This window comes from Chrysemys picta, chromosome 4 (assembly GCF_011386835.1).
Source record: "Chrysemys picta bellii isolate R12L10 chromosome 4, ASM1138683v2, whole genome shotgun sequence".
Lineage (NCBI taxonomy): Eukaryota > Metazoa > Chordata > Testudines > Emydidae > Chrysemys > Chrysemys picta.
This window is the reverse complement of record NC_088794.1, coordinates 2143083-2167942: the sequence shown is the minus strand read 5'-3', so window position 1 is coordinate 2167942 and position 24860 is coordinate 2143083. Positions and strand designations below refer to the sequence as shown.

General features: G+C 50.0%; 1 protein-coding gene across 1 annotated transcript in view; it reads right to left on the bottom strand.

Moving 5' to 3' along the window:
• Positions 1-4329: 4329 nt before the first annotated feature.
• LOC135982783 (uncharacterized) overlaps positions 4330-24860 on the bottom strand; it is a 29997-nt gene continuing 9466 nt past the window's right edge. Inside the window, exon 2 of the mRNA XM_065590968.1 lies at positions 4330-5463. Coding sequence (XP_065447040.1) covers positions 4330-5463 — 1134 coding nt within the window. The remainder of the gene's footprint in view (positions 5464-24860) is intronic.

Genomic DNA, 24860 nt, shown 5'->3' with positions numbered 1-24860 from the left:
AACAGATTAACGGCTGTTTCCACAAATGGTGTCTTTTTACACTGAGCTACTTTAAGCACATCACTTTTACCTGGGTCAGGCTGACTTTCCCAGGCTTTACTAGCCAACAATTTATCACTCACCCGACTGTCCCCCTTCTTTCCTCAATTAGGGCTTTAACCTGATCACCAACTTTAATATGCTCCAGAGAAACCTCTTCCTGAGCCTTATCTAATGCCAGACTCACTTCTGAGATCCCAGACAGACACCCGGGAATTTCTCCCACGTATGCACTGCTTCTCTGCACAGACAAACAGCCATCTTCCTCCGACAAACCTTTGGAGAAACCCTCCATAGGCAAATCCTTGCCCCTGGTAGACACAGGGTCAGGATTATTTCTGTCCTGTGACTGGTTTATGGCATCAACTTGACTGAACAAAGCTTTAATATCAGCCCCAATCAAAAGATTCTTAGGCAACAACTTTTTGACAGCAGCTATAACTTCATGTTTAACACCATTCCATTCAATATGGATTCTGGGTAAAGGCACAATTACAGTCAACTCCTAGAGGATTACAATATTCACACTCTGACTTGGTAAATAATCTTCCTCTTTTACAAGATCTGCTTTAACAAAAGTGATTTTAGAAGCTGTAATTTACCCTAAACAGCTTTTCCCATTGACTTTTACGTTCTCTGCACAAGTGATGGGGTTACCGTCACCCAAGCTCACAGTAAAAGCAGTTACATAAAAGGTGACAGTGTTGGGGTAAATTTGGTTACACACAGACAACGGCTTAGAGTCAAACAACCTACCAACATGGTTACAAACTGGAGAGATTCTATCCCCATCTCTGGTGTTGAGAGGATCTGGCTTTCCAGGATGAGACAGTTCCTGTTGTTCCTTTATTCTCTGGAGTTGGAGCTTAAGTCTGTCCACTTTTCCCTTCGCTTCGAGTTCCTGCAATCGACTCTCTGCCAGTCTCTGTTCATGTTCAAACACAGACATTCCCTTTCAGCAACTTCTCCTTCCACATCCGCTAGTTTTGCTGTTGTTCAAGTCTAGCTGCTGGTGTCTCACCACAAGCATTTTTGCTGCTTCTTCTTCCTTATCACTGGCAATTAACAGATTTTTCAGTTCCTGCTCCGGGGCCGTTTTCTCAAAAGACAAACCCCTCTGTGAGCACAATTCTTCCAGGCTTTCTCGGTCAGGATCTTGATCAGGGGTCACTCACTGGAGCTGATTTTTAACCCTTAAACTCTCCAATAGCAAAATTAAATTTTGAAAAGCACGTGGTTCTGATCCAAAAACCTAATAAACCTGTGGTAATGTGCATCCTGCCGACTACGCATCCGTGACCGGGGTGCTAGTGGTGAGCCAACTGTGGTCACTCAATTAGGGTGAACTGCAAAGAATGGGGCAGACAATCCCCATAAAATTGGTGGATATTCCAATCCTTAGATTTACCAACCAGCATAAAACAGCTTCTTTATTACCTTACTGGTTACACAGAAATCCAAACAACATAGTGCCCTTAGAGTGATCCAGCCTCAGGCCTCCATCCAGGTACCCACGTTAAATATGATGAAAATTTCTGTAAATCTTATTTCATCATATAAAAGAAAAGGTTCTACCAACCCCAAAGGATCGGACACAGAGTCTAATGTCCAAATCTCATCTTCAGGGTGTTCCAGCAGAACTGGGGCCTCAGTCTTGCGACTCAAACTTCCCCTGAAGAAGTCTAAGCAGGTCTGAGATGACAGAATCAGGACCCAAGGATCTTTTATCCAATTTCATGTCTTTTGACAAGTTGGAGTTCCTCAGGGAACAAAAGATCATTAGGATGACTTTGAAGGAGATCTATCACCAGTACTTAGCTATACTAATTAATATAAGGCCATTTACTTCTTCCTCCACCGTTCACAGTACATTTCAAAGAGAGATGAATACTGAGATATCACACGTTTACAATTCATTTACATGCTAGGATGTCCTTTTCACCTCTGAACTATCAGAATACAACATACAAAGGGACTGTTGATAACACTGTCCACCGGACTCCCCTCCCTTTTCCTTTAATGCAGCAGCACTTTGCAGAGGAGGACGCTGCAGAGGCACATTGTGAGGCTTTATACTGATTCAAGGGATCCTTTACCCAATTCCAACTCACAGTCTCCTAACTGGTTCTCCTGAGATGTTACTAACCCTGAGAGATTGCAAGACACTGTCCACAGTGCATCCACCCAGTCGCAGTTTTCACAGCCCTTTTATTTAAGGTAGACTTCATATTATTGCAATACGCTTCAAACCCTTTACATGCATGTTCCCCAATGGGAACCACAGCCAATGGGAGTTGCAGGGGTGATGCCTGCACACAGGGCAGCACACAGAGCCGCTTGGCCGCACCTCCACATAGGAGCTGGAGCAGGGACATGCCTCTGTTTCTGGGAGCTACTTTAGGTAAGCGCCACCCGGAGCCTGCCCCCCTGGCCCGCTTCCAGGCCCCAACTCCCTGCCCCAGCCCTGATCCGAACCCCTCGGTCCCAGCCGGGAGCACTCTCCCTGACCCCGAACTCCTAATCCCCATCCCCACTCCAGAGCCCGCATCCCCAGCAGGAACCCTCACACCCTCCTGCACCCCAATCTCCAATTTCATGAGCATCATGGCCCGCCATACAATTTCCATACCTTGGGCTGCAGTCCTTCTTGACAGAAGGGGCACAAATATTCTGTCCAACTGCTGTTTAAGGCTCAATCAGTTTAGTCCAAATGACCTCAGATGCCCGCATTCTCCACCAGTCCATTACCCGCTCAATTCAGGGCACCCCGCCTATATCCTTCCGAGGACTGAAAGTGTGACCTGGTCAATTTAGGGCACCCCGCCTATACCCTACTGAGGGCTCTGAGTGTAAGCCACCTATTTTTACCCATGGTGCTCAGGAAGAAACCTGGTCAACCCTAACGCTAACCCTTTCCCTTGGGGCTCAGAGCTCTACGCGTCTGTGGAAACTTTTCCCAGCAAAAGACTTACACAGTTGTGCTCTAAACATCTATTTATTAGTAACACATAGAGAACACACATACCAAGCAAATCTCTTACGCTCACCACTCCCAATATCCAGACACATTTCAGCCGATGGCCAGTCAGGCTTCATTCATCTGGGGGTTCCCAGCGAGGCCTCTGCACGTCACGGTCGTGCAGAGGGGGTTCAGAGTTCCAGCAGCCAGATGTTGAACTGCAGTCCGGAAATGGTTCCCAAAGAGCATTGCTTTTCATTTACATTATTTAGCTAAAACTTCCTTCAAATTTACTACACCTCTCACAATATCTCACACCCATAAATAACAAACATTTTAACCAATTATGCACTGGCACCTATGTGTCCTCCTTCCTCCCCAATTTCTTTATATTTTCTCTTTCATGCCCAAATGGTAACTTAGTTGTGACCTTCTCGATTTGTGCAGATGGTCAGCATAAAACGCTGGTCAGAGCTTATCTTCCCATTTGTTGAGTCTCTTTCTGTGTCCTCCCTAATTTCCCAGTGTCTGGGCGTCTCTACTTCACCACTTTGGTGGTTATAACTCTCGTTAGGGACATTCCTGAGGTTGGGGTGCTTTATCAGCAGCAGAACATTCTGCTGTAACGCACAGATCACACTCCCATCCTGCAGAGTCCACCCAGATGAAGATGTAGGTAGGTACCTACATGGATACTTGGACTGAGCTAAGGGGATAGCAGGGGATCTGGAGACCGGAGCCTAAATGATCATTCCCCCCACTGTTCATGACCTCCACACGGCGGGGTGCATATGGGGGACCCCATTAGCTATTGACCAGAGCTGGATGTCATAATGACAGAGCCGCTTCGGAGGGAGCCACATTTCTGTAGCATTAGGACCCCATGTGGCAGGCTGTCACCCGACAAATCTGGCCTGGCCACATCTCCCCAGTGGGGGGCTGGGACAATCTTGCCCCCCCCAAACACACTTCTCCAGCCGTGAAAATCTTAGCCCTAGTAACCCTGGCTAACGGGGCGTCTTCCCTGGAATAATTTCAGGCATTTACAAAATGGTATCGCGAAGCTTCAAGCCCTTCCCAGCCGATGAGACGCAGATCTCTGTAGCTAGTCACAAGTTTTTCTCCCCCAAAAAGGGTATGTTCTAAATTTTTCTCTACCCATCCCCCAATATTGCCCCCTGCCTCTACTCCCATCCCCCAACCCCTTTCCTTCCACCTCAGACCAATCCCTGTAGCCCACCAGTCCCCACGCCCATTCCCCCCACCATCCCTACTCCCTTCCTCCACCTCTGCTGCCCACCTGCCCCCCTACCCAGCCCCCTCCCCTCTCCTCACAGTTGGCTCCATTCCTCATCCCCCCTTTCATCCTCCAGTCCCTTGTCCACCTCTCCCCGGCCCTTCCATTCCCAATTCATCCCCATCCTGGCATCCCACTCCCCACTCTCCCAGTCCCCCCTCAGCACCCTGCCTTCCCCCATCTCCCCATCTTCACACCCATCACAGCACATACTCCCCTCCCTCATGCGTCCCACCTCCGAGGCCTGCTTCCCCTCCTGTCTCCCATGGCAACAGGTGGCCTGGCCTACCCACACGCTCCCATAGCCTAGACAGACCTTGATGCTGATGCAGGCCGTGAGGGCCAACATAACCAGAGCCATGTGCTTGTCGGGCTGGCCCCGCACGGCGCACTCGAGGGCAGGGGGACAGGCCGGGGTACTGGGGAAGCAGCGGAAGAAAACTCCTGACACCGTGGGCAACTGCCGGGCCAGCAAGGCCCACAAGAAGCCAATCTCAGTAGTCAGGAGTGCAGCGATGCACACGGTGAAGACTCCAGCATGCCAGAGCGGCCGGGTGGCCATATTCGGTCCTGCTGGCGAACTGGTCACACCACTGATGCCAATCGTGTTCGATCTGGCAGCCACATTGGACGCGCCAACCAGCTTGGGGTTGGCAGCCAGGTTGTTGTCTCCCACCGGCCGGACCATGGCAGCCATGTTGGATTTAGTGACCATGTCGGGTTCCCCCACCAGCTCGGCTCTCGTAGCCACATGCGATTCTACCACCAACCTGTGCTTGGTGGCCCTGTTGCATGTGGCAGACGCCGCAACCTCCTGCCCCCCATTTCCCTGATAATCCTCTTTGGGGTACAGCATTCTGATGATGGTGATGGGGAGCAGGGCGATGAGGAAGGAGAAGCCCCAGGTGGGCCTGACAGGGTCCAGGAAGTGGCGGTTGTAGCAGACCGAGGTGCAGAAGGTCCGGGTCTCTGCCTCCTGGCCGGGGCTCCAGGCACACGCCATATCCTGGTGTGCACTCTCCCACGATGAACTGGCAAAGTACAGGGCCAGCAAGCGCAGGCCCAGCAAGAAGAACCAGTGCTCCAGGCTCTGCCACAGCACAGCCCCCGACAACGCTGAAAGCACCGGTTGCAGCAGGTTCACCAGCGTCGAGATGATGTCCAACATCTGCCGGGAGACAGGCATGGAGTGACACGGGGGACAAGGAGGGGATGACAACACAACCCACATGCCCCCTGCGGCAGAGGTAGCTAGCGAGCTTTCATTCCTTTGGGTTCTTTCTTTCTTTCTTTCTTTCTTTCTGTCCCAGGGCTGGGCGACACTGAGAACTGACACCAGCATAGCCGCACACCCCTGAGTGACGTAGTTAACCTGACCTAACCTCTGGTGTAAACAGCGCTAGGTCAATGGCAGAATTGTTCCGTCAATTGTTCCGACTTCCTGTCGGGGCGGTGGATTAATTACAATGACAGGAGAACCCCTCCCGTAGGCGTCAGTCATGTCAACACGGAGGAGCTACAGCTGTGACACTCCCGCGTACCAAGACAAGCCCTTAGATTCCTAGATACTAAGTTCAGAAGGGACCATTGGGGTCATCTAGTCTGACTCCTGTATGGCACAGGCCAGAGACCAGCCCTGAATTAATTCCCACTTAAACTTCCTTTTTTTCTTTCTCCCTCCCTTCTTCTCTTCATTTCGCCTTTGTCCTCATTCTTCCCATTATTGTAATAACTATTTGTTATGGATATTTTTGGCTGCACCTACAGACCTGGACCAAGTTCAGGGCCCCGATGGCTCCAGGTGCTGCACCGATTTTCCCTACCAAGTCCAAGGTCTGGCCCAGCACTCTGCTTAGCACTGCGCAGATGCCCCTCCACCCCCTCAGGCCAAGATCAGAGTCCCCATCTCCCCGGGCCCTGCGCAGACACACAGTGAGAGGCAGTACCTGACCACAAGCACCCCCAGTCTTTTTTTCTCATTCCCTCATGCTCTCAGTTTCAGCTCAGCCCAGCTTCCAGTAGATTCCCATCCCCCTTCACGCACACCCCATTTCTCTGATACCTTTGACTGAGATTCTCTCCTCTCTCACTCTCACTTTTTTCTCTCCTTCGTCCTGGGATCCTCTCTCTCGCCGGGCTATGGGATCCAAACCCCAGGGTGAGGGGAGCTCCAATTCTACCCGCAGGACCAGCGTACATCGAGTCAAACAGCCAGAGAAGGGGAAGCCGTAGACTGAGAACAATGCCAGAGCTATCGTCAAACCATTAACATCTTCCCACCTACCTGGGTCCCCGCCCTTTCCTAGATCATCTGGCAAAGGGATTATCTGCTCCACCTATTCTGGCAGGGATCACTGCTGGGATAGAGCCCAGGAATCCTGCCCAAACTCCCACAGTGGAAGTAGAAGTCCAGAATCTCAGCCAACCCTGCTCCGATCCACTAGACCCCACTCCCCTTCCACAACCAGGGATAGCACCCAGGAGTTCTGGCTCCCAGTCCCCCTGTTGTAACCCACTAGACCCCACTCCCCTTCCACAACCAGGGATAGCACCCAGGAGTTCTGGCTCCCAGTCCCCCTGTTGTAACCCACTAGGCCCCACTCCCCTTCCACAACCAGGGATAGCACCCAGGAGTTCTGGCTCCCAGTCCCCCTGTTGTAACCCACTAGGCCCCACTCCCCTTCCACAACCAGGGATAGCACCCAGGAGTTCTGGCTCCCAGTCCCCCTGTTGTAACCCACTAGGTCCCATTCCCCTCCCAGAGCTAGGGATAGAAAATTTTAAGTGTAATTATGAATAAATAAAAAACCATTACCTATGTTTGTATTGACAGAGCAAAGTGAAGCTATACACTCAATTCAATGGCATCCCTCTGCCCCACCCCAGGGGTGGCCACATCTCAATGCCAGGAATGGGGTACCTGTATAAACAGCCCTGACGCTCCACCCCAGAGATGGCTGAATGTCAGACCTGACTTATGCTGGCTTTGCACCTTGAACCAAAGCAGACAGCACCCTGGCTTCGAACCACTTGATATGCTTTCCATTCTCCCACAGCTTCACCCCATCTTGCTCAGATTTAGCTATTCTTCGTCTGTGAGCTGATCTCGTCCCAGAGCACAGCCACCTTGTCGGTAATGACTGCAACACCGCAATGCCACAGACACACGGGTACTCAGAGACTCTTCTAGTGCAATACGACCGAGGCAGGGCCGGGTGGATTATTTCCCACAAACAATTTATTACCAGGAAAAAATGCACTTGTGGGCAACTGAAGCTCTTCACAAATTCAGAGAATTCTGAAAAACGCTGAAGGTTTCCTTTCAATATTTTCATCACAAAACGTTGTTGCTTTTTCATTTTGAAATGACGTTTCAGGTAGAAATTCAGGTAGATTGAACCAAAAGAAAAAAACAAGCACAAAAAGAGTCAAAAACGCCCCAAAATGAAATATTCTGACTTTTGGTTTCCAAGTGAAGGTTAATTTTCTAAGCTAACCAATTAACCCATTCCCCACCAAAATAAAAAAAGGGATAAAACCACTCATTACCAAAACACTTTGACTTCCTATTTTGAAACCACATTTTGTTTCAAGATGAAGGCAGATTTGACCCAAAAATGACAAAAATGCACAAAAAAGCCAGTTAACCCCCCCCCCCCCCCGCCAAGCTCTCGCAAAAACAAATATTTCAACTTTGCATTTCAAAAACCTTTTGATTTGAAATTTATCCGGATGTAACAAAAATCAAAAGAGCTTAAAGGCACCCAAAAAGAAACAGTTTCTTCTGCCCAAAACATGGTATTTCGCTTGACAAGCTTAAGCCAGTCCTGGCCACCAGAACGAACAGGATGGCAGGATCTGCTGAGGAAATTGCAGGTCTGGAAGAAGAGCATTGCAGGATCTCCCCCCAAGGGAGTCAAGGGCTAGAGGCCTAAGGGGAGGATCCGTTGAGATGGATGAAGGGGCAATAGTCTCATTCTGTGAGAGTGGTCTGCTCCTATGAAGGCCAGGCAGAGCTGAGGGCCATCTCCACTTGGCCCAGTGGCTGCCTGTCGATGTTGAATAGGATGGAGAAAGAGTCAGTCCTTGGGGGATTGTACAGTTGAGAGGGCTGACAGGAGAGGGACAGTTTCCCATCACTACGCCTTGGGTGTATCCCTCTCAGAAGGTGTCACATCATTGTAGCACTATCCCCGTGACCTCTGCCACTTCTCTCAGGCAGGACACTGGTAGGGCAGTATTTTAAGCCTGAAGGTGAGTAACCACTGGAAGCAATTATCAAGGGGAGGGGTGCATTTTCCAGCCTTCAGTGGAGCATGAGTGCTGTTTGTCTAACTTCTTGAAAACCTCCAGTAATGGGGATTCCACAGCCTCCCTGGGTAACCTGTTCCAGTGTCGAGCTATCTTAGAGTTAGAAAGTTTTCACTAATTTCCAACCTATATCTCCCTCACTGCAAACGAAGCCAATTTCGTCTTCTCCTCCCACTGGCAGACATGTAGCACAACTCATCACCATGATCTTTAGAGCAGCCCTTGAGATATTTGAAGGCAGTTCTATCCCCTCTCAGTCTTCTCCCCTCTACATGGAACACACCTAGTTCTTTCAATCTTTCTTTATAGCTCATGTTTTCCAAACATTTTGGTTGCTCTCCTCTGAACTTTCTCCAATCTCTCCACATCTTTCTTCAAGTGCAGGGCCTTCAGATACAGATGGGATGTCTTTCTAGAAGACACTTCAGCCGAACCCAAATTATCAGGCTCAGTACAGGTCTAACTGAGTGAAATGTAATGGGTTGTGCTATAAGGAGGCCAGACTAGGTGATCTGATGGTCTGGTCTCGCCTTAAGCTGTAAGAATGGCACATTTGACCGTGTCGAGTGGTGCAGAAAGATCCAGCAGGATGAGCATGGATGTCTGTTCTCACCCCTTGATAGCGGGAGATCATCCATGAGTGCCACCAAAGCAGCTTCAATTCCATGTCCTGGCCTTCAGAGAAGGAGGGTTCAGTGGAGAGACACAAGAACAATTGCAGGGTTACACAACACCCCGATCATGAGAGACTCCAGGAGCTCAATCTGTTTAGCTGAACAGAGAGACAGTTAAAAGGTGTTTTGATCCCACATGGGGACTTCAAAGCCAGGGATGACCGACACTCCCACGGCACCACTGGCAGGACATGCAGTTAGTAGGCACCACAGGAAGTACTGCAAAGGACCCAGAGTGATAGTACCCTGCGGCTCTCTGATTGGTCAGCCACACTCTTTAACCCTGGATGGTGCCCCAGCATGTTGTTTGGGTAACTACACAGATGTCTGGTCTGCTCTCACTCCAGACGTCACATTGTCTCCTGATCTCCAGTCTCTGACCCCAGCCTGACTCTGACCCTGATTCTTGCTTTTGAACCTGGCTCTGGTGATTCCTCTGATCCCTGCTCACTGACTACCATCCTTGACGTGTGGACCCCAGCCCAGCAGTGACCACTAGGCCAGACAACCCAGGCCCTGGTCCCTTACAACGGGAAAAAAAGCTTTGATAATGCACTCTTCAATTTAGCAACCAACGGTGTCCAGATCCAACAGCTGGAGGTTGGAGCTAGACAAATTAAGATTGGAAATAAGGCACAAAGTTTTAACAATGAGGGGAATTAACCATTAGAGTTACCTGCTAATGGAGGTGGTGGATATTTCATCACTGGCCATTTTTAAATCTAGAGGAAAGGTTTTTTAAAAGCTCTAGTTCCAAGAGGAATTAAGTCAGGGTAGTCCTGTGGCCTAGGTTATACAGGAGGTCACACGAAGTGGTCACAGGGGTCCCACCTCACTTAAAAATTTATGTATCAGGCTGTGCTGGGGACTAGGATATTAGTTTCCACATGTTACCCCCAAAACAGGTTTTGGGGTGCCCCCAGAATAGCCCACCTAATGCCCCCTTAATCTGTTCTCCCTTAGCTATGAGTCTGCAGGGTGGCTAAGGAATACTTGGAAGACACAGATACACCCTGTGATGGGTTGGATCACAGAGACCCCCTTGGAAACTGCCAACTGATGTGCCAAGATTACTTCTGCCCCTGCTTTCCCTGCCAGCTTAGGGCTCCAGCACCCTGTCTTGTTGAGCCAGACATGCCCGCCTGCTCCAACACCGACCCAGGGTCTGAATTACGTGCCCCCAAGCTGCAGACTTAACTGAAGGCAGCTTACAGAAGTGTTCCTGTCTTTAACACTCAGATGCCCAACTCCCAATGGGGTATAAACCCCAAATAAATCCGTTTTACCCTGCATAAAGCTTATACAGGGTAAACTCGTAAATTGTTTGCCCTCTATAACACTGATAGAGAGATATGCACAGCTGTCCCCCCCCCCTCCTGCCCCCCAGGTATTAATACATACTCTGGGTTAATTGAGAAGTAAAAAGTGATTTTATTGAATACAGAAAGTAGGATTTAAGTAGTTCCAAGTAGTAACAGACGGAACAAAGTGAATTACCAAGTGAAATAAAATAAATATGCAAACCTAAGCCTACTACAGTAATACAACTGAGTACAGATAAAATCTCACCCTCAGAGATGTTTCAATAAGTTTCTTTCACAGACTGGACACCTTCCTAGTCCAGGCACCTTTATTTCCCTGGTACAGCCCTTGTTCCAGCTCAGGTGGTAGCTAGGGGATTCCTCATGATGGTTCCCCCTTTGTTCTCTTCCACCCACTTATATAGCTTTTCCATAAGGCGGGAATCCTTTGTCCCACTCTGGGTTCCCACCCCCTCCTTCTCAATGGAAAAGCACCAGGTTGGATGGATTCCAGTTCAGGTGACATGATCACATATCACTGCAAGACTTCATTACCCACTTGCCAGCACACACATATACAGGAAGACTTACAGGTAAAACACAGCCATCTGCAGTCAATTGTCCTGGTTAATGGGAGTCATCACCGGTTTACAATTCATTTACATGATAGGATTTTGTCCTAACTATAAAGGGAAGGGTATCAACCCTCCTGTGTACAATACTATAAAATCCCTCCTGGCCAGAGACACCAAAATCCTTTTACCTGTAAAGGGTTAAGAAGCTCAGGTAACCTGGCTGACACCTGACCCAAAGGACCAATAAGGGGACAAGATACTTTCAAATCTTGGGCGGGGGAGAAGTCTTATGTTTGTGCTCTTTGCTTTTGGGTGTGTTCGCTCTTGGGACTAAGAAGAATCAGACATCAATCCATGTTCTCCAAATCTTTCTGAACAAGTCTCTCATATTTCAAACTTGCAGGTAACAGCCAGGCAAGGCGTGTTAGTTTATCTTTGTTTTCTCAACTTGTGAATTTTACCTTTGCTAGAGGGAAGTTTATCTCTGTTTTGTTGTAACTTTGAACTAAGGCTAGAGGGGGTTCCTCTGGGCTCTTTGAATCTGATTACCCTGTAAAGTTATTTTCCATCCTGATTTTACAGAGATGATTTTTACCTTTTATTTTTAATAAAATCCTTCTTTTAAGAACCTGACTGATTTTTCCATTGTCCGAAGACCCAGGGGTTTGGGTCTTTGATCATTTTGTAACCAATTGGTTAGGATATTATTCTTAAGCCTCCCCAGGAAAAGGGGTGTAAGGGCTTGGGGGGATATTTTGGGTGAAGAGGAACTCCAAGTGGTCCTTTCCCTGTTTCTTGTTAAATCACTTGGTGGTGGCAGCGTACCAGGTTTTAACCTAAGCTGTAGAAATAAACGTAGGGGGCTTTCATGCGGGTCCCCACATCTGTACCCTAGGGTTCAGAGTGGAGAAGGAACCCTGACAGATGTCCTTTGGACCTCTGAACTATCAGAATACAACATACACAGGGACTGTTGATAACATTGTCCACCAGACTCCCCTCCCTTTTCCTTTAATGCAGCAGCACTTTGCAGAGGAGGACGCTGCAAAGGCACATTGTGAGGCTTTATACTGATTCAAGGGATCCTTTACCCAATTCCAACTCACAGTCTCCTAACTGGTTCTCCTGAGATGTTACTAACCTTGAGAGATTGCAAGACACTGTCCACAGTGCACCCACCCAGCCGCAGTTTTCACAGCCCTTTCATTTAAGTTAGACTTCATATTACTGCAATACGCTTCAAACCCTTTACATGCATGTTCCAATGCATTTTTCCCTTGAAAAGGGTCATCTTCCCATGGGCATGGACCTCGGTCCACTACCCACTTTGCATGGAGGGTTGGTTTCTCTGCCAATTCCACCCTTCCTGGCTTTTCAACTTAAGATTCCTACTCTCCTATTCCCTATAGCAGAGGTGGGCAAATTATGGCCCGGGGGCCACATCCAGCCCTCCAGACATTTTAATCCGGCACTCAAGCTCCCGACGGGAAGCAGGGTCTGGGGCTTGCCCTACTCCAGCACTCCAGCTGGGGAGTAGGGTCGGAGTTTTGCCCCACTAAGCATGGCTTACGGAAGCAGCGGCACATCCCACTGCAGCTCCTATGCATATGGGCAGCCAGGGGGCTCCAAACACTGCCCCCACCCCAAGCGTCGCCCCCACAACTCCCATTGGTTGAGAACCACAGCCAATGGGAGTTGCAGGGGTGATGCCTGCACACAGGGCAGCACGCAGAGCCGCTTGGCCGCACCTCCACATAGGAGCTGGAGCAGGGACATGCCGCTGTTTCTGGGAGCTACTTTAGGTAAGCACCTCCCGGAGCCTGCCCCCCTGGCCCTCTCCCAGGCCCCAACCCCCTGCCCCAGCCCTGATCCCCGTCCCGCCCTCCGAACCCCTCGGTCCCAGCCGGAAGCACTCTCCCGCACCCCGAACTCCTAATCCCCAGCACCACCCCAGAGCCCGCATCCCCAGCTGGAACCCTCACACCTTCCTGCACCCCAATCCCCAATTCTGTGAGCACTCATGGCCCGCCATACAATTTCCATACCAGACATGGCCCTTGGGACAAAAAGTTTGCTCACCCCTGCCCTACAGTGTTCATTCTGTCAAGCAGGCTGCAGTCCTTCTTGACAGAAGGGGCACAAATATTCTGTCCAACTGCTGTTTAAGGCTCAATCAGTTCAGTCCAAAGGACCTAGATTGCCCGCATTCTCCACCAGTCTGTTACCCGCTCAATTCAGGGCACCCAGCCTATATCCTTCCGAGGGCTGAAACTGTGACCTGGTCAATTTAGGGAACCCTGCCTATACCCTTCCAAGGGCTCAAGACGTGATCTGGTCAATTTAGGGCACCCCGCCTATACCCTACCGAGGGCTCAAGGCATGAACCAATCAACTTAGGCAACCCCACCCTTTCCCTACCGAGCGCTCTGAGCGTAAGCCACCTATTTTTACCCATGGGGCTCAGGAAGAAACCTGGTCAACCCTAACGCTAACCCTTTCCCTTGGGGCTCAGGGCTCTACGGGTCTGCGGAACCTTTTCCCAGCGAAAGCCTTTCACAGTTGTGCTCTAAACATCTATTTATTAGCAACACGCACAGAACACGTAAACCAAGCAAATCTCTTACGCGCACCATGTTATACCAATAAAAACTAGCAGGATCTTATTAAAGGGGACAAGACAAAGATGCCACATTTGTTATGATAACAATTTGATTTATGACCAATAACCAATAACTTAATCCTTATACACACACATTATACCCAATACCCACACACACACACACACACCCATCAGATGTTTTGCAGCTGCTGCATAGTTAACAGTCCTGCTTGAATCTGTGGCTTGAGTTGGCAGCTTGGGATCGTAGCTTGTGGCGGTAACTGGACAGGAAAGCCGGGCACAAGGACGAGCTGGGTCTCTGTTGGGCGCACCGATGCCCTTCCATGTTGGCAGCAGAATGTTACCCTCCTCCAAAGTTTTTCATCTTACCCATTCTTTTTGTAGGCTTTAGTTTGACTCCAGAGTCTATAGGTCTTGCTGTGTCACGCTGCCTCCAGGTTTGGTGATTGATCACCCGTCAATTGCAGACATGACTTTCAGCCTGGGACCTGGCTTTGATCTTCCTTCTATTGTACCTTTTCTTTTTAGGATGGATTCTTCTTACTTTGTTAGGGCTCTTGTCTGCATCTTCAGCCGTTGGTGTTTGAACTCTATTTAATCAGGACAGGCTGGGGCTGGAGGTTGATTCCATCATCCATACATCCCTCATTCACACATCTAAACTAAACTAATAAGATTACAGCAGGGTTTGCAAAAATGAAGGTTGCAGCAAGCCCTTACAAAATGGAGTAAGCCTTTTAAAATGGGGTTTGAATTACAATATGGCAAACAGTGAACAGAAGTTACAATATAGACAAGTATAATGGATGGCAAACAGTGAACAGGAGTTCCACTGTAGGCAAGTGTAATAAATGGTGAACAGAAGTTCCAATACTGAAACAGGGCAAGTCTCCGTGATTTAAGCAGGAATTGGATTGATAGTGAAACTTACAAAGGCAGCTGACTGAACAACTATGGCTCTTAACAAGCATCTTAACTGTTAATTAGCCAGTTATTGGGGTAACCGGTTTTATGAATGAATATTGTTTCATTCATAAACTTTACTTATGAAGTTACATTAATAAAGTAAACAATTAAAAACAATTTCATTCATGAGTCCTACAACCACTCCCAATATCCAGATAAATTTCAGCTAATGGCCAGTCAGGATTCATTCATCTGGGGGTTCCCAGAGAGGCCTCTCATGTCACGGTCGTGCAGAGGGGGTTCAGAGTTCCAGCAGCCAGATGTTGAACTGCAGTCCGGAAATGGTTCCCGAAGAGCATTGCTTTTCATTTACATTATTTAGTTAAAACTACTTTCCTCCTTCCAATCTATTACGCCTATCACAATATCTCACACTCCAAAATAAGAGAAATCTTAATCAATTATGAACTGGCCCCTACGTGTCCTCCTTCCTGCCCAAGTTCTTTACATTTTCTCTTTCATGCCCAAATGGTAACTTAGTTGTGACCTTCTCTATTTGTGCAGAGGGTCAGCATAAAACGCTGGTCAGAGCTTATCTTCCCATTTGTTGAGTCTCTTTCTGTGTCCTCCCTAATTTCCCAGTGTCTGGGCGTCTCTACTTTGGTGGTTATAACTCTCATTAGGGACATTCCTGAGGTGGGGGTGCTTTATAAGCAGCAGAACATTCTTTTTCTTTTTCTTTTTCTTTTTTTTAATTTTAGTGGTGAACTCCCTGAGTTTCACCCACTGCTGCTTTAATATGGGGAGAGAGGGGGCGCTAATCCGGTCTCAGGCCTACAGCAGGATAACAAACACTGCTTCTTTGTTCCCTGGAAGGTCATAAAAACTCAGGACTAGTGAAGAAATTACCTCCCTGGATGGCTCCTTGGGGCAAATTTGGCAGCTCCAATACAGGCTGATAGGAACGTTCATTAGACTCCATTCCACCCCCAGAGAACCCAGGAGTCCTGGCTTCTCCCCCCTCCCCCCGCTCTGAAACACTAGACTGCACTCCCCTCCCAGAGCTGGGGAGAGAACCCAGGAGTCCTGGCTCCCAGCCGCCCTGCTGTAACCCACAAGATCACACTCCCATTCTGCAGGGTCCACTCAGATGAAGATGTAGGTAGGTACCTACATGGATACTCGGACTGGACTAAGGGGATTAGCAGGGGCTCTGGAGACCAGAGCCCAAAGGATCATTCCCCCCACAGTTCATGACCTGCACTCGGCGGGGTGCATATGGGGGACCCCATTAGCTATTGACCAGAGCTGGGTGTCATAATGACAGAGCCTCTTCGGAGGGAGCCACATTTCTGTAGCATTAGGACCCCATGTGGTAGGCTGTCACCCGACAAATCTGGCCTGGCCACGTCTCCCCAATGGGGGGCTGGGCCAGTCTTGCCCCCCACAAACACACTTCTCCAGTCACACTCATGCCACCGAAACAGCCGTGGAAATCCTGGCCCTAGTAACCCTGGCTAATGGGGCGTCTTCCCTGAAATAATTTCAGGCATTTAGAAAATTGTATCGCGAACCTTCAAGCCCTTCCCGGCCGACGAGACGCAGATCTCTGTAGCTAGTCACAAGTTTTTCTCCCCCAAAAAGGGCACGTTGAAAAATTTTCTCTCCCCATTCCCTAGTATTGCCCCCTGCCTCCACTCCCATCCCCCAACCCCTTTCCTTCCACCTCAGACCAATCCCTGTAGACCCCCAGTCCCCACACCCATTCCCCCCTCCATCCCTACTCCCTTCCTACACCTCTGCTCCCCTCCTGCCCCTCTAACCAGCCCCCTCCCTTCTCCTCCCAGGAGACTCCATTCCTGGTCCCCCCTCTCATCCTCTAGTCCCACCTCTCCCCACTCCTTCCGTTCCCCGTTCACCCCCGTCCCGGCATCCCACTCCCCACTCTCCCAGTCCCCCCTCAGCACCCTGCCTTCCCCCATCTCCCCATCTTCACACCCATCACAGCACATACTCCCCTCCCTCATGCGTCCCACCTCCAGGGCCCGCTCCCCCTCCTGTCTCCCATGGCAACAGGTGGCCTGGCCTACCCACACGCCCCCATAGCTTAGGCAGACCAGGATGCTGACACAGGCCGTGAGGGCCAAGATGACCAGAGCCATGTGCTTGTCGGGCTGGCCCCGCACGGCGCACTCAAGGGCAGGGGGACAGGCTGGGATCCTGGGGAAGCAGCGGAAGAAAACTCCTGACACCGTGGGCAACTGCCGGGCCAGCAAGGCCCACAAGAAGCCAATCTCAGTAGTCAGGAGTGCAGCGATGCACACGGTGAAGACTCCAGCATGCCAGAGCGGCCGGGTGGCCATATTCGGTCCTGCTGGCGAACTGGTCACACCACTGATGCCAATCGTGTTCGATCTGGCAGCCACATTGGTCGCGCCAACCAGCTTGGGGTTGGCAGCCAGGTTGTTGTCTCCCACCGGCCGGACCATGGCAGCCATGTTGGATTTAGTGACCATGTCGGGTTCCCCCACCAGCTCGGCTCTCGTAGCCACATGCGATTCTACCACCAACCTGTGCTTGGTGGCCCTGTTGCATGTGGCAGACGCCGCAACCTCCTGCCCCCCATTTCCCTGATAATCCTCTTTGGGGTACAGCATTCTGATGATGGTGATGGGGAGCAGGGCGATGAGGAAGGAGAAGCCCCAGGTGGGCAGGACGGGTACCAGGAAGTGGCGGTTGTAGCAGACCGAGGTGCAGAAGGTCCGGGTCTCTGCCTCCTGGCCGGGGCTCCAGGCACACGCCATATCCTGGTGTGCACTCTCCCACGGCGAACTGGCAAAGTACATGGCCAGCAAGCGCAGGCCCAGCAGGAAGTACCAGTGCTCCAGGCCTTGCCACAGCTTAGCCTCCGACAACGCCGACAGCACTGATTGCAGTAGGTTCAATAGCGTCGAGATGATGTCCAACATCTGGCGGGAGACAGGCATGGTGTGGAGTGACACAGGACACAAGCAGGGGACGACAACACAACCCACATGCCCCCTGCGGCAGAGGTAGCTAGCGAGCTTTCTTTCTTTCTTTTTCTTTCTTTCTTTCTTTCTTTCTTTCTTTCTTTCTTTCTTTCTTTCTTTCTTTCTTTCTTTCTTTCTTTCTTTCCCAGGGCTGGGCGACACTGAGACCTGACACCAGCATAGCCGCACACCTCTGAGTGACGTAGTTAAGCTGACCTAACCTCTGGTGTAAACAGCGCTAGGTCAATGGCAGAATTGTTCCGTCAACCGAGATACTTCCTGTCGGGGCAGTGGATTAATTACGATGACAGGAGAACCCCTCCCGTAGGCGTCAGTCATGTCAACACGAAGGAGCTACAGCTATGACACTCCCACGTTTCAAGACAAGCCCTTAGATTCCTAGATTCTAAGTCCAGAAGGGACCATTGGGGTCATCTAGTCTGACTCCTGTATGGCACAGGCCAGAGACCAGCCCTGAATTAATTCCCATTTAAACTTCCTTTCTCTCCTTCTCCCTCCCTTCTTCTCTTCATTTCGCCTTCGTCCTCATTCTTCGCATTATTGTAATAATTATTTATTATGGATATTTTTGGCTACACCTACAGACCTGGACCAAGTTCAGGGCCCGGATGGCTCCAGGTGCCGCACCGATTTTCCCTACCAAGTCCAAAGTCTGGCCCAGCACTCTGCTTAGCACTGCACAGATGCCCCTCCACCCCCCCTCAGGCCAAGATCAGGGTCCCCATCTCCCCGGGCCCTGCGCAGACACACAGTGAGAGGCAGTACCTGACCACAAGCACCCCCAGTCTTTTTTTCTCATTCCCTTGTTCTCACTGTCTCAGTTCAGTCTAGCTTCCAGTAGATTCCCATCCCCCTTCACGCACACCCCATTTCCCTGATACCTTTGGCTGAGATTCTCTCCTCTCTCACTCTCTGTCACTCTTTTCTCTCCTTCGTCCTCAGATCCTCTATCTCGCCGGGCTATGGGATCCAAACCCCAGGGTGAGGAGAGCTCCAATTCTACCCGCAGGACCAGCGTACATCGAGTCAAACAGACAGAGAAGGGGAAGCCGCAGACTGAGAACAATGCCAGAGCTATCGTCAAACCATTAACATCTTCCCACCTACCTGGCTCCCCGCCCTTTCCTAGATCAACTGGCAAAGGGATTATCTGCTCCACCTATTCTGGCAGGGATCACTGCTGGGATAGAGCCCAGGAATCCTGCCCAAACTCCCACAGTGGAAGTAGAAGCCAGAAGTCCAGAATCTCAGCCAACCCTGCTCCGATCCACCAGACCCCACTCCCCTTCCACAACCAGGGATAGCACCCAGGAGTTCTGGCTCCCAGTCCCCCTGTTGTAACCCACTAGGCCCCACTCCCCTTCCACAACCAGGGATAGCACCCAGGAGTTCTGGCTCCCAGTCCCCCTGTTGTAACCCACTAGGCCCCACTCCCCTTCCACAACCAGGGATAGCACCCAGGAGTACTGGCTCCCAGTCCCCCTGTTGTAACCCACTAGGCCCCACTCCCCTCCCAGAGCTAGGGATAGAAAATTTTAAGTGTAATTATGAACATATAGGGAAAAAATCATATCTATGTTTGTATTGACAGAGCAAAGTGAGGCTGTACACTCAATTCAATGGCATCCCTCTGCCCCACCCCAGGGGTGGCCACATCTCAATGCCAGGAATGGGGTACCTGTATAAACAGCCCTTACGCTCCACCCCAAAGATGGCTGAATGTCAGACCTGACTTATGCTGGCTTTGCACCTTGAACCAAAGCAGACAGCACCCTGGCTTCGAACCACTTGATATGCTTTCCATTCTCCCACAGCTTCACCCCATCTTGCTCAGATTTAGCTATTCTTCGTCTGTGAGCTGATCTCGTCCCAGAGCACAGCCACCTTGTCGGTAATGACTGCAACACCGCAATGCCACAGACACACGGGGTACTCAGAGACTCTTCTAGTGCAATACGACCGAGGCAGGGCCGCGTGAATTATTTCCCACAAACAATTTATTACCAGAAAAAAATGCACTTGTGGGCAATTAAAGCTCTTCACATATTCAGAGAATTCTGAAAAACGCTGATGGTTTCCTTTCAATATTTTCAAAACAAAACATTGTGGCTTTATCGTTTTGAAATGACGTTTCAGGTAGAAATTCAGATAGATTGAACCAAAAGAAAAAAACAAGCACAAAAAAGAGTCAAAAACACCCCAAAATGAAATATTTTGACCTTTGGTTTCCAAGTGAAGGTTAATTTTCAAAGTTAACCAATTAACCCCTTCCCCACCAAAGTAAAAACAACAGGGATAAAACCACTCATAACCAAAACACTTTGACTTCCTATTTTGAAACCACATTTTGTTTCACGATGAAGCCAGATTTGACAAAACAATATGACAAAAAATGCACAAAAAAGCCAATTAACCCCCCCCCCAGCCCTCGCAAAAATAAATATTTCAACTTTGCATTTCAAAGAAAAACATTTGATTTGAAATTTATCCAGATTTAACGAAAATCAAAAGAGCTTAAAGCACCCAAAAAGAAACAGTTTCTTCTGTTTAAATCATGGTATTTTGCTTGACAAGTTTAAGCCAATCCTGGCCACCAGAATGAACAGGACGGCAGGATCTGCTGAGGGAATTGCAGGTCTGGAAGGAGAGCATTGCAGGATCTCACCCCAAGGGAGTTGAGGGCTAGAGGTTTAAGAGGAGGGTCTATTGAGATGGATGAAGGGGCAATAGGGCCAGTTACCTCTCAGCCTGTGAGAGTGGTCTGCTCCTATGAAGTCCATGTAGAGCTGTGGGCCATCTCCACTTGGCCCAGTGGCTGCATGTCGATGTTGAATAGGATGGAGAAAGAGTCAGTCCTTGTACAGTTGAGGGGTGTGACAGGAGAGGGACAGTTTCCCATCACTATGCCTTGGGTGTGTCCCTCTCAGAAGGTGTCACATCATTGTAGCACCATCCCCGTGACCTCTGCCACTTCTCTCAGGCAGGACACTGGTAGGGCAGTATTTTAAGCCTGAAGGTGAGTAACCACTGGAAGCAATTATCAAGGGGAGGGGTGCATTTTCCAGCCCTCAGTGGAGCACAAGAGCTGTTTGTCTAACTTCTTGAAAACCTCCAATGATGAGGATTCCACAGCCTCCCTGGGTAACCTGTTCCAGTGCTGAGCTACCTTAGAGTTAGAAAGTTTTCACTAATTTCCTACCTACATCTCCCTCGCTACCGCCGGACATGCAGCACAACTCATCACCATCCTCTTTAGAGCAGCCCTTGACATATTTGAAGGCAGTTCTATCCCATCCCAGTCTTATTCTCTCTACACTGAACACACCCAGTTCTTTCAATCTTTCTCTACAGCTCATGTTTTCCAAACATTTTGGTTGCTCTCCTCTGAACTTTCTCCAATCTCTCCACATCTTTTTTACAGTGCAGGCATTCGGATACAGATGGAATATCTTTCTAGAAGACACTTCAGCCAAACCCAGATTATCAGGCTGAGTGAAATGTAATGGGTTGTGCTATAAGGAGGCAAGACTAGGTGATCTGATGGTCTGGTCTCACCTTAAGCTGTAAGAATGGCACATTTGACCGTGTCGAGTGGTGCAGAAAGATCCAGCAGGATGAGCATGGATGTCTGTTCTCACCCCTTGATAGCGGGAGATCATCCATGAGTGCCACCAAAGCAGCTTCAATTCCATGTCCTGGCCTTCACAGAAGGAGGGTTCAGTAGAGAGGCACAAGAACAATTGCAGGGTTAGACAACACCCCGATCATGAGAAACTCAAGGAGCTCAATCTGTTTAGCTGAACAGAGAGATGGTAAAAGGTGTTTTGATCTCACATGGGGGCTGCAAAGCCTGGGAGGGCCGAAACTCCCACGGCACCACTGGCAGGACATGCAGAGCCACCTCCAAATAGCACTGCAGTGAGTAGGCACCACAGGAAGTACCGCCCAAAGGACCCAGAGTGACAGTACCCTGCGGCCCTCTGATTGGTCAAGCGCACTATTTAACCCTGGAAGGTGCCCCAGCATGTTGTCTGGGTAACTACACAGATGTCAGGCCTGCTCTCACTCCAGACCTCACATTGTCTCCTGATCTCCAGCCTGACTCTGACCCTGATTCTTGTTTTTGAACCTGGCTCTGGTGATTCCTCTGATCCCTGCTCACTGACTACCATCCTTGACGTGTGGACCCCAGCCCAGCAGTGACCACTAGGCCAGACAACCCAGGCCCTGGTCCCTTACAACGGGAAAAAAAGCTTTGATAATGCACTCTTCAATTTAGCAACCAACAGTGTCCGGATCCAACAGCTGGAGGTTGGAGCTAGACAAATTCAGATTGGAAATAAGGCACAAAGTTTTAACAGTGAGGGGAATTAACTATTGGAGTTACCTGCCAATGGAGGTGGTGGATATTTCATCACTGGCCATCTTTAAATGTAGAGGGAAGGTTTTCTAAAAGCTCTAGTTCCAAGAGGAATTAAATCAGGGTAGTCCTGCGGCCTAGGTTATACAGGAGGTCACACGAAGTGGTCACAGGGGTCCCATCTCACCTAAAAATTTATGTATCAGGCTATGCTGGGGACTAGGATATTAGCTTCCACATGTTACCCCCAAAACAGGTTTTGGGGTGCCCCCAGAATAGCCCACCTAATGCACCCTTAATCTGTTCTCCCTTAGCTATGAGTCTGCAGGGTGGCTAAGGAATACTTGGAAGACACAGATACACCCTGTGATGGGTTGGATCACAGAGACCCCCTTGGAAACTGCCAACTGATGTGCCAAGATTACTTCTGCCCCTGCTTTCCCTGCCAGCTTAGGGCTCCAGCACCCTGTCTTGTTGAGCCAGACATGCCCGCCTGCTCCTACACCGACCCAGGGTCTGAATTACGTGCCCCCAAGCTGCAGACTTAACTGAAAGCAGCTAACAGAAGTGTTCCAATGGGGTCTAAACCCCAAATAAATGTTTTACCCTGTATAAGCTTTACTCATAAATTGTTCGCCCTCTATAACACTGATAGAGAGATATGCGCAGCTGTTTCATCCCCCTCCCCCCCCCCCAGGTATTAATACATACTCTGGATTAATTAATACGTAAAAAGTGATTTTAGTAAATACAGAAAGTAGGATTTAAGTAGTTCTAAAGTAGTAGCAGACAGATCAAATTGAATTACCAAGTGAAATAAAATAAAACACGCAAATCTAGGGGTATGTCTACACTACGAAATTAGGTTGTATTTATAGAAGTCAGTTTTTCAGAAATCGTTTTTATAGAGTCGATTGTGTGTGTCCCCACAAAAAATGCTCTAAGTGCATTAAGTCAGCGGACTGTGTCCACAGGCTAGCGTCAACTTCCGGAATGTTGCACTGTGGGTAGCTGTGGGTAGCTATCCCACAGTTCCTGCAGTCTCCGCCGCCCATTGGAATTCTGGGTTGAGATCCCAATGCCTGATGGGGCAAAAACAGTGTCGCGGGTGATTCTGGGTACATGTTGTCAGGCCCCCCCCCCCTCCCTCCATGAAAGCAATGGCAGACAATCGTTTCGTGCCTTTTTTCCTGGGTTACCCGTGCAGACGCCATACCACGGCAAGCATGGAGCCCGTACAGCTCACCGTCACCGTATGTCTCCTGGGTGCTGGCAGACGTGGGACTGCATTGCTACACAGCAGCAGCTCACTGCCTTTTGGCAGCAGACGGTGCGTTACGACTGGTAGCCATCGTCGTCGTATTCCTGGGTGCTCTTTTAACCGACCTCGGTGAGGTCAGTCAGGGGTGCCTGGGCAGACGTGGGAGTGACTCAGCCAGGTGTGACGAACTGGGACTGTTCTTAATGTGGTCTTTGAATGCTGAGTGGGGAGTGTGGCTAGGACGGTCTGCATTGGGGGATGGGAGACTGGCCTTGAGGGAAGATACCGGAGCATGTAATGTGAGAACCCAGGAAGGGGGTTGGGGCCAGGTGACACCTCTGCCCGGGAAACTGGACAAAGGCTGGGGGAGGAGCCGGGGAGAGGCTGAGGGAGACGCTAGAGAGAGTTTCAGGAGCTGGCTGGTGTAATGGAGGGAGCCCAGATGGGGCTCTGCCACCCCCAAGAGGGTGGCAGCAGATGGTGCACTGGGATCATGGAGCCCGCTCAGATCACCATGGCAATTATGAGCACTGTATACACCACGCGCATTATCCTGGAGTATATGCAGAACCAGAACCTGCCAAAGCAAAACCAGGTCAGGAGGCGACGGCAGCGCGGTGACGAGAGTGATGAGGACATAGACATGGACATAGACTTCTCGCAAAGAATGGGCCCCAGCAATGTGCACATCATGGTGTTACTGGGGCAGGTTCATGTTGTGAAATGCTGATTCTGGGCCCGGGAAACAAGCACAGACTGGTGGGACCGCATAGTGTTGCGGGTCTGGGACGATTCCCAGTAGCTGTGAAACTTTCGCATGCGTAAGGGCATTTTCATGGAACTTTGTGACTTTCTTTCCCCTGCCCTGAAGCACCAGAATACCAAGATGAGAGCAGCCCTCACAATTGAGAAGCAAGTGGCAATAGCCCTGTGGAAACTTGCAACGCCAGACAGCTACCAATCAGTCGGGAATCAATTTGGAGTGGGCAAATCTACTGTGGGGGCTGCTGTGATCCAAGTAGCCAACTGTAGAGGAGCGGACTCACCCCTGTGGCGCCTCCTGCTGGTGACTTCTGGGAATTAGCTCTTCCAGCTTCCTGAAGCGCCCTCTGCAGGCCAGTGGTCCGCCTGTCCTCTGGCCTCCGTGTCCCTCCCAGACCCTGGCGCTCTTTTATCTGGGGTGCTGCCCCCTGGCAGTACACCCCTCAGTACTAGAGTCTCCCCTCCCCAGGGTACCCCCACCCACTATCCCTACCTCACCTCAGAATAAGGCTACTGCCAGTCACCAACTAGCCCCCACTCCCTGGGGCAGACTACAGTATAGGCCACTCATCATCGGCAAGGAGGGTTTGGACCTGCTGCCTTGGCCCACTCCTGGGCTGCCCTCTGCAACCCCCAGTACCCCTTGGCCTTCTCCGAGGCCGCAGCCTGGGGCTATCCAGGCTGGGGCTCCCCAGCTCCTCAGCCTTTCCCCAGCCCTGCTCCACTTCAGATACCTGGTTAACCTCCCTGCAGCCAGACCCTT